General features: G+C 28.0%; 2 protein-coding genes across 2 annotated transcripts; both read right to left on the reverse strand.

Annotated features, from left to right (window-relative positions):
* Positions 1-584: 584 nt before the first annotated feature.
* LOC125810977 (uncharacterized) lies at positions 585-3,298 on the reverse strand. Its single transcript, XM_049490473.1, has 5 exons — positions 3,020-3,298; positions 2,857-2,943; positions 2,645-2,794; positions 2,375-2,569; positions 585-683 (listed from the first exon to the last, which is right to left on the reverse strand). Exons 1-5 carry the CDS (start codon positions 3,245-3,247, stop codon positions 585-587), a joined length of 759 nt encoding a protein of 252 aa, XP_049346430.1. The 5' UTR covers positions 3,248-3,298.
* Positions 3,299-10,030: 6,732 nt separating this feature from the next.
* LOC125811187 (uncharacterized) lies at positions 10,031-11,303 on the reverse strand. The gene is made up of 5 exons (XM_049490711.1): positions 11,007-11,303; positions 10,844-10,930; positions 10,630-10,779; positions 10,334-10,537; positions 10,031-10,246 (listed from the first exon to the last, which is right to left on the reverse strand). The coding sequence occupies exons 1-5, from the start codon at positions 11,232-11,234 to the stop codon at positions 10,148-10,150; spliced, it is 768 nt and encodes a 255-aa protein (XP_049346668.1). The 5' UTR covers positions 11,235-11,303; the 3' UTR covers positions 10,031-10,147.
* Positions 11,304-12,141: the final 838 nt, after the last annotated feature.

Genomic DNA, 12,141 nt, shown 5'->3' on the forward strand with positions numbered 1-12,141 from the left:
TGCAATTTTTCATAAAAGTCGTAACTCTTTATAAAAGTCACAACTCTTTATAAAAGTCGTAACTCTTCATTAAAGTCGCAACTTTTCATAAAAGTCACAACTTTTCATAAAGTTGCAACTCTTCATAAAAGTCGCAACTTTTCATAAAAGTCGCAACTCTTCATTAAAGTCACAACTTTTCATAAAAGTCACAATTTTTCATAAATTTCACAACTTTTCATGAAAGGGGAAAACTAGTTTTGTAAATAAATAAATTAAAAAAGAATTCTTATATGTGGTGGCGCCACGTAGGCGGGACTAAAATTCTCTTTTATATATATATATATATATATGATTATCAATTTGAACCTATTTGGATTAGCTAGATTTAAGTAGGCGCTTGACATTTCAATTTAAAATTAATTCAAAAAAAGATGAATAATTCTCATAGTCAAGCGAAACGATTATATTAACGGAAAAGTTAATATAGTTGGTTTGATATAGTTGAACAAATACAAAAAATTACGCAATTACGCACAAGGAAAATTCACACCTTGTGTACTAAAGCTATTCAGTAGGAAAAAACAGAAGTTGTCAGTCATAAGCTATGGATTTTTGGGAGTTTCCTTCGTGAATTTAGCATAATCCGCCAGCAAATTATTTCTTACTTTATGCTGCATACTCTCCGCCACATTCTTCATGATCTGTTAATTGCCAATGTATATAACACAATGTATTTTTATAAAATAATCTCAGTTAAATTATATTTCATGTTTTTTTTTAAAAGAGATAAGTGTCAAAACACACTTAAATTATATTCTTTGTTTGAGTTTCATACTTAAACTATTGAGAGTGTGAGTTTCATATCTAAACTATTTAATTTGAGAAACACACTTCTCTCTTTTATAACACTCTCATCATGATATGCTTGTATACACTCTCTCTTTTACTTAAAAAAATAATACTAGGAAAAAAAAGCATATCACTTGTTTGTTAGATTCATATCCAGTGTATTTATGTGGAACAAAAATAAAGAAGATAAAATTCAAATAATTAACACACATAAAATTAACAATCATTTTTCATAAATTTACAATCCAAAATATATCAAAATCTAAAGTACTACAACTCATGGGAGCGATATTTACCTCTCAATTAACAAAATTAAAAGAAAAAATACAACCCCATCCTATTTTAACACTCCTCTCCTAATTTATTTATATTTTTTATATTTTTTTCGTTTGTGTTAGATATGTACATATATTTTTAAGAATTTTATTTGTGTACCGAATATAACATAAATAAAAAATTTATTTAAAAAAAAAATCTTGCGGGGGCAAGTGGAACATTTTTTGATATGTACATATCTAACACAAAATGAGAAAAAAAATTAGAAGCGGAGGGTTAGGTGGAGTGGGTAATTTTTTTTTTTAGAAAAATAAAATAATATCTAAATTAGTATTTGAAGGAAAGGGGGGGGGGGGGGGGGGGGGGGGGGGGGATGAATTAAAAAAAAATTATATACTTTTATAAGAGAAATTCAAACTAAAAAAAAATAAAAAATGGGGGGAGGGGTACGGTGAGAGAAAGTGATGGAGTAGGGTAAGAAAAATATTTTACATTTTATTTTATTTTTACAAAAAAAAAATCAATTTTTGGGGGAATGAGTGGGTGATTGGGGAGGGTGAAGTATGAAATTTTTAAAAATATATTATAAAAGAAAAAAAAATTGGAGGGTATGGGAACTGTTGTGGGGAAGGGGAGGGGAGGAGGTGGTGGAGTGGGGTAATTAAAATAATATAAATTTTATTTTTAAAAAAATATTTTTTTGGAATAGTAATACTTTAATCTTTAATTTTAATTAATATTAATAGTTTATTATTTAATTTTTGTCAAGGTGAGATATTTTCTCCATGTGGAAAGTCACGTGTCAAGTTTTTTTTCAAATAAAAGAGAGAGGGCATATAAATAATAATTTAGGTATGAAGCTCATACTCTCGATAGTTTAGATATGAAATTAAAAAAAATTAATAAGTTATGTGTATTTTTGACACTTATCTCTTTTAAAAATAGTACACTTAAATTTTAGATAATTTTTTGTAAAAAATATGATTAAACACAACTCTAACTTCAAAAATTTCAAATAATGAAAGTATTTTTTTTCGTTGGCCAAATGCTACTTAAATGTTTAAAATACAAAGTTTCTAGCATTTGTTATTATTCTCTAAATAAATGAAAAAATCTTGATCCTCATAAGGAAAAGTTTTACTCACATTTTACTCGTGGCATGCCGTTTTAAAAATAATAATTGATACAGTAACTTACTCTTTTTTTTTTCTTTTTTTTTAGATATTGAAAAATGATTTGGAGAATAAATAATTAATGAGTGTCTAACCAGTTGTGTGACATCTCGGTGAACATATGGAGGGACGAAAGCAAGCATGGGAGGTGGAACGAAGCTAATGCTCATATGGAAATGACCTTTGATCCTGCTGCTTCTTCCTCCTTTTCTTCTATCTGGGTAAAGTACACCTTCCATGCTAAGCCGGAATTCTGGTGGCTCTGTTACTCCTTCAAGATCCCATTTTGTCTGCATCATATATACTTCAACTTAATCAATACTATATATATCCTTAATTAATTTTTAAGTATGTGCACATCATACAATTTTGAACTCAAGAACCATAGAGGTATGGTTTGGAACGCCAGAAGGGTATTCATTTCCTTTAGTTTTGCATCTAAGTCTCAAGTTAACAACTGGCCACGCTGTGAGGAACAAGAAGCCTATCGGTTCCATTTGAATTCTCCATTCTTCCTGCACCAACATACATATATTAATGTGTCATTTCAATTGTACTAAAATAGTTAATTAATTACCTCGTTAAGACGTTGGGTTCCTCTGTTATCTGGGGAAATAGCTTTGAAGACTCTTGGTTTGTCCTCCATGTACCTATCGAAAGATGCCTGTGTACATAAATGCGTAATTGATTAACAACATATATATATAAAAACAGAGGGTATATGTGAATTGTGAACGTACATGAGGGGATTCAAAGAGGGGCATGTCAGCTACAATGGTGATTTGTGAATCATAACTCTGTTGATGAGCCTTAATGGGATGGTATTTTGTACGGAATTTCTGCTTTGATGGACTCAACACTAGTACTATATTTCTCTCGAAGAATTGAAAGCCTCTGCTTCTGCTTCTGCCCTGATGCAACATCGCACAAACAGAAGGAACTGTCACTGCCACAGCACTTGGGTTCATGATTGACTATTTCTTTACCTCTTTCAAGTTTTTAGAGCTAATTCACTACTCTTTTTTCTTTCTTTTTTGCAATGGAATTAATTCTCTGCCTGAAAGTTGGGACATTACCCCTTATATTCTTACTCTGTCCATTTTGTATGACATAATTTGATTCTGGAGTTTAAGAAAAAAAATAAACTTTAAAAACTTGTGATCCAAAATGAATGATAGAAATTTGTGTGACTATAAATCATTTAATTAAGTATAAAATGAACATTTTAAAATTAAATTATCACTTAATATAGAAATGTGTCTTTTTTTTTTTAATTGACTAAAAATGAAAGTAGGTCACATAAATTAGGATAATAGTAAATTTTAATATTTCATATTCAAAACCCAAATCATTTTCATTTCATGTACTGACTTCAGTACTTGGAGTAACTGATCTACCATGTTTCTTTTGGAGTATACATTTCCATGTTATTCCATCAATAATTGTTGGCTTAACACATAAGCAGCCCCATGAACTTGCGCGCTTTTTTCGTTTAGACACCTTAGAAAGGCCTTTTTCCTATTAAACACTTAATGTATATTCAAAGTGTGTCTATTAGACACACATTGCTGATCTGGCATAGTGAATGTAGTGCACTCATTAAAAGCGCGTGAGTGGTCTCTAATATCTCTCTTCATCCATATTTTTTCTCCTCTTAACGCTTCTTCTCCATTGCCCCCAACACTGTCATAATCACCTCTCATTCACCTCTTGAAAATGTCCTCTTCCTTCACTTTCTTTGTTAAATCCAGTAAAAAATAAGTTAAATTAAAATGGTATAATTAAAGCAGCATTAATCCCCATGGTTGAATTTTTAAAAAAGTACATGATTAAGCAAAATCCATGGACAAAGTTGCAAAAAATAACTAAATACGGAGTTGTACTATTTGATTTCTTGGTAATTTCAAGTTTTGATCATATTTGTTAATGATAAAATAGAGAGGAAGAAGAAGAGAAGATGTTGTTAGTGGTAGAATTATGGAAACAATCGATAACTTTTGAGGAAAAGAAAGGATTGAGCTATGCAAGTTAGTGAATATTGTTTGGGAGGAAAGGGGAGGAGAGATTATGAAATATTTATATAATCAAAATAAAAAGAACAAATAGAGAGTTCATAAAAGTATTAATGGTGGAATTTAAGTTGGCAGTGGGGAGGGGCTTCAAAGAAGATGATGCGGAGGGGGTTGCTGGGTTTGACAAAAAAAAAATTGTAAAAGATATTTTTCTTAATTTGTCACATGTCGCATTATGATTCACTCTTTATTCATGTTATAGGCGTTTGAAAGACACGCAACTTGTATTTTTCGGGCAATGCCCATGAAGTGTCTGATAGACACACTTTGAGTATACATTAGGTGTTCAATAGGAAGATGGTCTTATTGAGGTGTCTAAATGGAAAAAGTGTACAAGTTCAAGAGTCTGCTTATGTTAAGCCATAATTGTTAGATACTTTATTCTTTATATACATTTTTTTTCCAGATAAATTTAAAATGGTAATTTATGTATTTTTCTTTTAAAATATCTTTGAAAACTGTCTTCATCGTGTGTCATCATCCGCATTGTAATTTGTACGGCACGTGTTTGGTGTTAATCAATAAGACTATATAAAAATAAAATTATTAAAAAATAGTAATTGACTTTAAAATAAATGTTATATTTATTTAAATAATATAAATAAATATTATATCTCAAATATGTTATTGTATGTCGTATCTCGCCTCATATTTCTTTACAAATAATTTGTTATCACTTTAGCTATTTTATCATAAAAAATAATAGTTGTTGTCGACATTGATAATTTTCATTAAAATACAACATATATTTTAATGAAAAGAAACAAAAATATTTTAAACCTTCTTGCTGAAATTCGAAACAAAAAAATAATAATCTCAAACAAAATAGAATACTATGAAATGAAAAGAAATAAAACACAAAAATATTAAAGAAGGGTTCAATGGAGCATGACTAAAGTAGAAAGAAATCTATATCTATATCTATATATAATATAAAGCTAGATAAAAGATCTCTTTGGCCAAGAATCCTGTTTATTTATTTTTTTCTCATTTTTTGACATTTTATTTATTTATTGTTTATTATTATTTTACAAATATGAATGTGGCAATTACTATTCCTTTCATTTATTCATATTCTTTAATATAAACTTTAATTGTCGTTATTTTCATTACTCCCATGACTTTTCATGATCATAACTCCTAAATTTTATTACTAATAGTCATGTTCATGATTTCATTTGATATTCCCTATTGTTATCCTATAAATAGAGGCATTATAAATTTTTCTTACAAAATAAACGATCAAATCTGTAAAGTATATATATGTGTGTAAAGCTCTCAAATTTGTGTTAAAGGTGATTTAAGATGATTAAGCTAAAAGAAAGGCACAAATATTCTATACTTTTTTCTTCTTCTTTTCGATCATCATAATACTATTTTGAGTTTGGTATTTATTTGATTTGATTATAGGTAGATATCTACAGAAAATACAAAGAAAACAGATGGGCTGATGATAAGAAATTGTAAACAATTCTTCTCAAACTCTCTTTTATATTTCTTTTTTTTTTTTTTTGTGTGTTTGACTAAAGAAGTTATACTCATTGATCATAAGTTTTGCTAAGTAACAAATATATGAGGTATTTAATTATACTGTTAATTATTTTTTTTTAAAGAATTTCTTTATGTTGCACCATTTGGAGAATGGAGGGGGAGGGGAGATAGAAAAGTGAAATTTTATCAGATGGGTCAAAGATAAAAATTGTAAGCAATTCTTCTCAATTTTTCTTTTATATTTATATCCCCTTTTCTTAGTATGTTTGACTATAGTGGTTATACCCAATTGATCATAAATTTTGCTAAGTGATAAACATATGAGGTATTCAATTATTCTCTTACTTTATTGTTCTAAGTTTCTTTTTTTTTTAATAAAGAATTTATGTATTTTGCAGTATTTGGAAAAGTGAAGAGGGGGGAGGGGGGGGAGTGAAATTTTATGATAAAATTTAATTCTGAACTTAAATAAATTCAATTGAAATTACAATTCATAACTGTAAAAATAATATTGTTTCATCATTTTATAGGTATAGATACCCTGATATACGAGGTGAAGAAAATGGAAAGGTGAAACAATTGATTTAAGATTAAGAGCAAGGAAATGAAAAATATATTAATTCAAAACTTTCGGTAAAATTGAATGCTTAACTATAAGAATAATATTTTTATTTCTAAATAGTCATTTTGTGATAATAATTTTATTGCCTCGATGTTACTCTAAATCTCGATAATTTTGTATTTTTTCTTTTAATTTTGTTAATTGAGAGGTAAATATCGCTCCCATGAGTTGTAGTACTTTAGATTTTGATATATTTTGGATTGTAAATTTATAAAAAATGATTGTTAATTTTATGTGTGATAATTATTTGAATTTTATCTTCTTTATTTTTGTTCCACATAAATACACTGGATATGAATCTAACAAACAAGTGATATGCTTTTTTTTCCTATTATTATTTTTCAATTAAATACATGAAATCTATAAATATTATAAAGCTAAATATAGAGAAGTAACGTGCCAACTCTTTATAACTTCCAGTTGCATTATTTGTTTTCTCTTCTTCTTAGCATTTATTCTCCCATTTCATTATATAATAATACAATAATCTCTACTTAATATTATTTTTCTTAATTATTTTAATTAAAAAATCATCTTCATAACTCATGTCATTTTTTTAATAAAATATTATATTATAATAATATTTATTAATTTTTTGACTTTAACTCACATTAACCTCCAATTGCATTATTTGTTTTCTCTTCTTCTTGGCATTTTCTTCTCCCATTTCATTATGTAATAATAATAATAATAATAATAATAATAATAATCACTATTTAATATTATTTTAATTAAAAAATCATCTTCATAACTCATATCACCTTTTTAAAACATCTTCTATTATAATATCATTAATTTTGTGGCATTAACTCACGGTTTCATCACTCATGCTCTTAATATTCTCCATTACTCATATGTTTTTTCAAGTTTATAACCCTCAATAATATTTTACTTATAAATTTTGACACTTATCATAATTTTCTCATTATGAATTTTTATATGATCTCAAATAAAAATGATATGACACATCTTATAATTCAAGAAGTTTCTTTATAATTTTTCTCATTTTTGTGATATTTTTCTTAATTTTTTCATGTATATGCTATAATATTATAAAAACTCAAAACTCACTTCCTTAACTCTCTTAAGTATATAATAAATGTGCCTATGTTAAAGTTGTGGAAACATAAAGAGGTGTTACATTGATTTTTTCCCCCAGTTTTTTAGAAGTAATATTTAATTATTTATTGCTTTAATAAAAGAAGAAAATTAAAGATTATAATAGACCATAAAGGGTCATCATATACAATATTTCAATTTTTCTATAAAAGAAAAAACATTCTATAATCTGAAATAGTTGTATAAGTGGTTTATTTACTTTACAAAATTAAAATGTATATGTGTACATATGAAAATTTTATATACTTGATTATCTAAATTTATAAAATTTTCTTTAAAAAATTTACTAATAACTTTCATAATCGCGCGAAGCGCGAACAAATTTACTAGTTTTTAAATAAGAGAGAAGGCGAGCTAAATTGTACTAGTTGGTTAAGATTAATCGTTTCCGTTACACTCTGTTCCGTCTCGTTATCTTTGCAATTTTCACGATTTCAAGTGTTATTTCTTTATATTTTGAATTTTTTTACTAAAATTCTTATCTCCGCCACGGAATAAACGTATGAATATTTTGGTACAATGATTGCCATGGGATAAGAGAACCAATGTGATTTAGCTATCCCACTCTTTAAATGAGATAAGTTAGAGCATGTTTGACATTATTGCTTAAAATTGCTTATTTTTAGAAGCATTTTTTTAAAAATGACTTTTTAAAAAAGTGTTTTTGAAAAAAAGTAATTTGTGTTTGGCTAATTCATTTGAAAAGTGCTTTTTTTAAGCAAATCGTGTTTGACTAAATCTTTTTTAGAAAAAAGCTTTTGGGAGTCAAATTACGAAAAATGGTAAGTATCAATGTACTTTTAATACTAAGATTATTTTATAGAGAGAAACTATTTTAAATATCTATTAGAATTTTTTAATGAAAATATGCATATTCAAATTTTCAATCAATATTATACATAAATAAATAAATAAAATATTAATGTAATATTAACATGATGAATTAAATATAATTCAAAATATCAAGAAAAATAAATTTAAAAACTATTCCACAAATTAAACCGCTATATACAAAAAATTCACCACAAAAATAAATAAAATCCTTCATATTTTTAACCCTACAAAAATGTTGTTGTTACATTTATTTTTGATTCTGTAAAATAAGCCGTACAATAATATATAAAATATAAAATAATAATAGTATATAAACATAAAATAAAAAAATATTATATAAACATAAAATAAAAAAATATTATATAAAATAAAAATAAAAAAAAAAATTAAAATTCTTGTATGAAACAAACCAAATTTATGATATATGTTAATTAATTAATAAGGGATATATTGTTAAATATATATGGGAGAGATATTTAGTCTTCAAGAAAATAATTTTCTGGTTTTGCTTCTGCTTTTTTTAAGAAGCAGAAATTTTTAACTTCTTTCCAACCGCAGAAAATTGCTTCTGCTTCCATTTAAAAACAGTTTTGAGAATTTGCCAAACATTATTTTTTCAAAAAAAGTACTTTTATCGAAAAAAAGAAGAAGCCTCCCAACAACAATGCCAAATAGGCTCTTAATCTCACAATTTAATGTAAAAATAATTCTAAAAATAAGTAATATCTCAAATCTAACATAAAATAAAGTTAATCTCAAATAACATTTCAAAATTATTATTAACCTTATCAAATGTATCAAACAAATCAAGAAATATGAAGTACTCTATGTGCACGAAATATGATCATTTTGAGCCTAATTTTCAAAATAGTTGAATAGTTTGGATTTTTTTGTCTAAATATTTGAACTAGAGAGGAAGCTGTGTATTAAATTCAAAGGCGGACCCACGTGTGGTGTTGAGGGTGCACATGTACCCATTAACTTTGGAAAATTACGTATATATAGGTATATATATACCTTGAGATAGACATATATTTTATTAAGTACCAAAAGATACTAAAGTCAATTTGGCTTGCGTGAAGCTTAAAAATGAGAAAATACATAATTACCCTATCAAACTTATACGCTTTTTTGAAATAGACACCTTAAATTTGTGGGGGTCCTATTACCCTACGAAACTATTTTTAAACCATCAAACTATGTTTTAAAATTAGCAAACTTATGCGTTTTCTAGAAAATGACTTTTGATTTATTTTGAGTAATTTTAATTTTAAAACATTTAACTTGCAAACATTTTTATATTTGCTTAACACCAAAATAAGTTTTAAGCTTATTTGATTATTTTTTAAGTCAATCCAAAAATCCTCTCAATTCGATAGACATTTAATTAGTAGTAGGGCTTTCCCTTTGTTTTTTCTTTGTTTGTTTTGTATATCCCCTTCCCCTTGAAAATTAATTCAGCAAAGAGATTCCTGAAAAAGAAACATAAAAATAAAAAAAAGGGGGAGAATTATAAGTAGTAATCTTATTTGGCTGTTGCGTGCACGAGATCACTATTATTAACAGAGGAGTATTTGTCCTGATTTTGATTAGTTGAACAAATACAAAAGGCCACGCAATTAATTACACACAAAGAAAATTCACACTAGTGAACCATAGTTTTCCAGTATGGAAAAAGAAAAAGGAAGAGTTCTTCTGGTTTTTGATTAAATGATAAGTCAGTGTTACAGTTATGGATTTTTGGGGGTTTCCTTTTTGAATTTAGCATAATCAGCGAGCAAATTGTTTCTTACTTTATGCTGCATACTCTCCGCCATATTCTTCATAACCTGTTAATTACCACACATATATAAAAAGTCTTTTTGGGACGAACTATAATAAGAAAGTGTGTCAAGTAAATTGAGAAACTAACTAACCGCTTGTGTGACATCTCTGTGAACATGTGGAGGGACCAAAGCAAGCATGGGAGGTGGAGCGAAGCTAATGCTCATATGGAAATGACCTTTGATCCTGCTTCTTCCTCCTTTTCTTCTATCTGGGTAAAGTACACCTTCCATGCTAAGACGGAATTCTGATGGCTTGTTTTTCCCCTCTGTTACTCCTTCTAGATCCCATTTTGTCTGCATAATAATACAATTTAATTAATAATTTATGTTGTACACATCGAGTACTCCAATCTGATCCTTAATTAATTTGAAGTATATGTACATACAATTTTGAACTCAAGAACCATAGAAGTATGGTTTGGAACGCCAGAAGGGTATTCATTTCCTTTAGTTTTGCATCTAAGTCTCATGTTAACAACTGGCCACGCTGTGAGGAACAAGAAGCCTATCGGTTCCATTTGAATTCTCCATTCTTCCTGCACCAACATACATATATTAATGTGTCATTTCAATTGTACTAAAATAGGAGTAGTTAATTACCTCGTTAAGACGTTGGGTTCCTCTGTTATCTGGGGAAATAGCTTTGAAGACTCTTGGTTTGTCCTCCATGTACCTATCGAAAGATGCCTGTGTACATAAATGCGTAATTGATCAACAACATATATATAAAAACAGAGGGTGTATATGTGAATTGTGAACGTACATGAGGGGATTCAAAGAGGGGCATGTCAGCTACAATGGTGATTTGTGAATCATAACTCTGTTGATGAGCCTTAATGGGATGGTATTTTGTACGGAATTTCTGCTTTGATGGACTCAACACTAGTACTCTATTTCTCTCGAAAAATTGAAAGCCTCTGCTTCTGATTCTGCCAGGCTGCAACGTCGCACAAATAGAGGGAACTGTCACTGCCACAACACTTATATTCATGATCGACTAGTTGATAATTTGAGTTTTAAAACCTCTTTCAATTTTGTAGAGCTAAATACACTCTTCTTTCTTCTTCTTCTTTTATGAAAAGGGAAATTCTTTGCGTGCATTTTGAGAAACGGCAAGCGTATATGCACTGTGTTGGGTTCGTTGTCGTCCCTCTTTAGGTATTTGTTGTTTAGACGCCATCTACTTCACTACTTGATTGTGTAATTGACCTACCCATCTTCTTTTACAACTAAACATTTCCATGTTATTCCACCTGTATAATTGTTAGATACTCTGATTTTTCTATACAGAAGATTATTTTCCGCAAAGGCAATTTATGTATTTTCCTTTTAAAATATCATTGACAAATGACAACTTCTAACTTTTAAACTGAATGAATTACTAAAATATATTTCCTATAATGTTATAACTTATACCAGTGGTAGTTTTCTTTTTGTTTACTCTATTCGGTAAAAACTTAAAATTCCAGAATCTTACCTAAGCTACTACCAAGTGTTTGAGCCAATATTTTTCGTAGGGAATTCAAAATATGAAAAAGTAAACACAAAAAAGTTAAAGATAATTCAATATTTACTATATATATATATATATATATATAAACTATTTTTTATCATTTATAAATGGTGTATTTTTTTGACGAAGGCCAACATCTCTACTTGGCTTATCCCCTACTAATACCCCTGAAATTACTTTTTTCTAATACCTCTACACTAATTATCTGGTTAGAAAAAAGTTACTGTAGAACATATCACTTGTATACATATGCCAAAAGTAGATTTTAAAAAAAAGAGAGGATTTTTAATGTCTTTTACTTAATTCTTTCATATTCAAATTGATTAGAACCTTAAAAGGACTGAGACTTGAAAGATAATGAGTTCTAATATAATGAACATATGAG

The sequence above is a fragment of the Solanum verrucosum genome, unplaced genomic scaffold (assembly GCF_900185275.1).
Source record: "Solanum verrucosum unplaced genomic scaffold, falcon-dt-bn FXZP01000032.1, whole genome shotgun sequence".
NCBI lineage: Eukaryota > Viridiplantae > Streptophyta > Magnoliopsida > Solanales > Solanaceae > Solanum > Solanum verrucosum.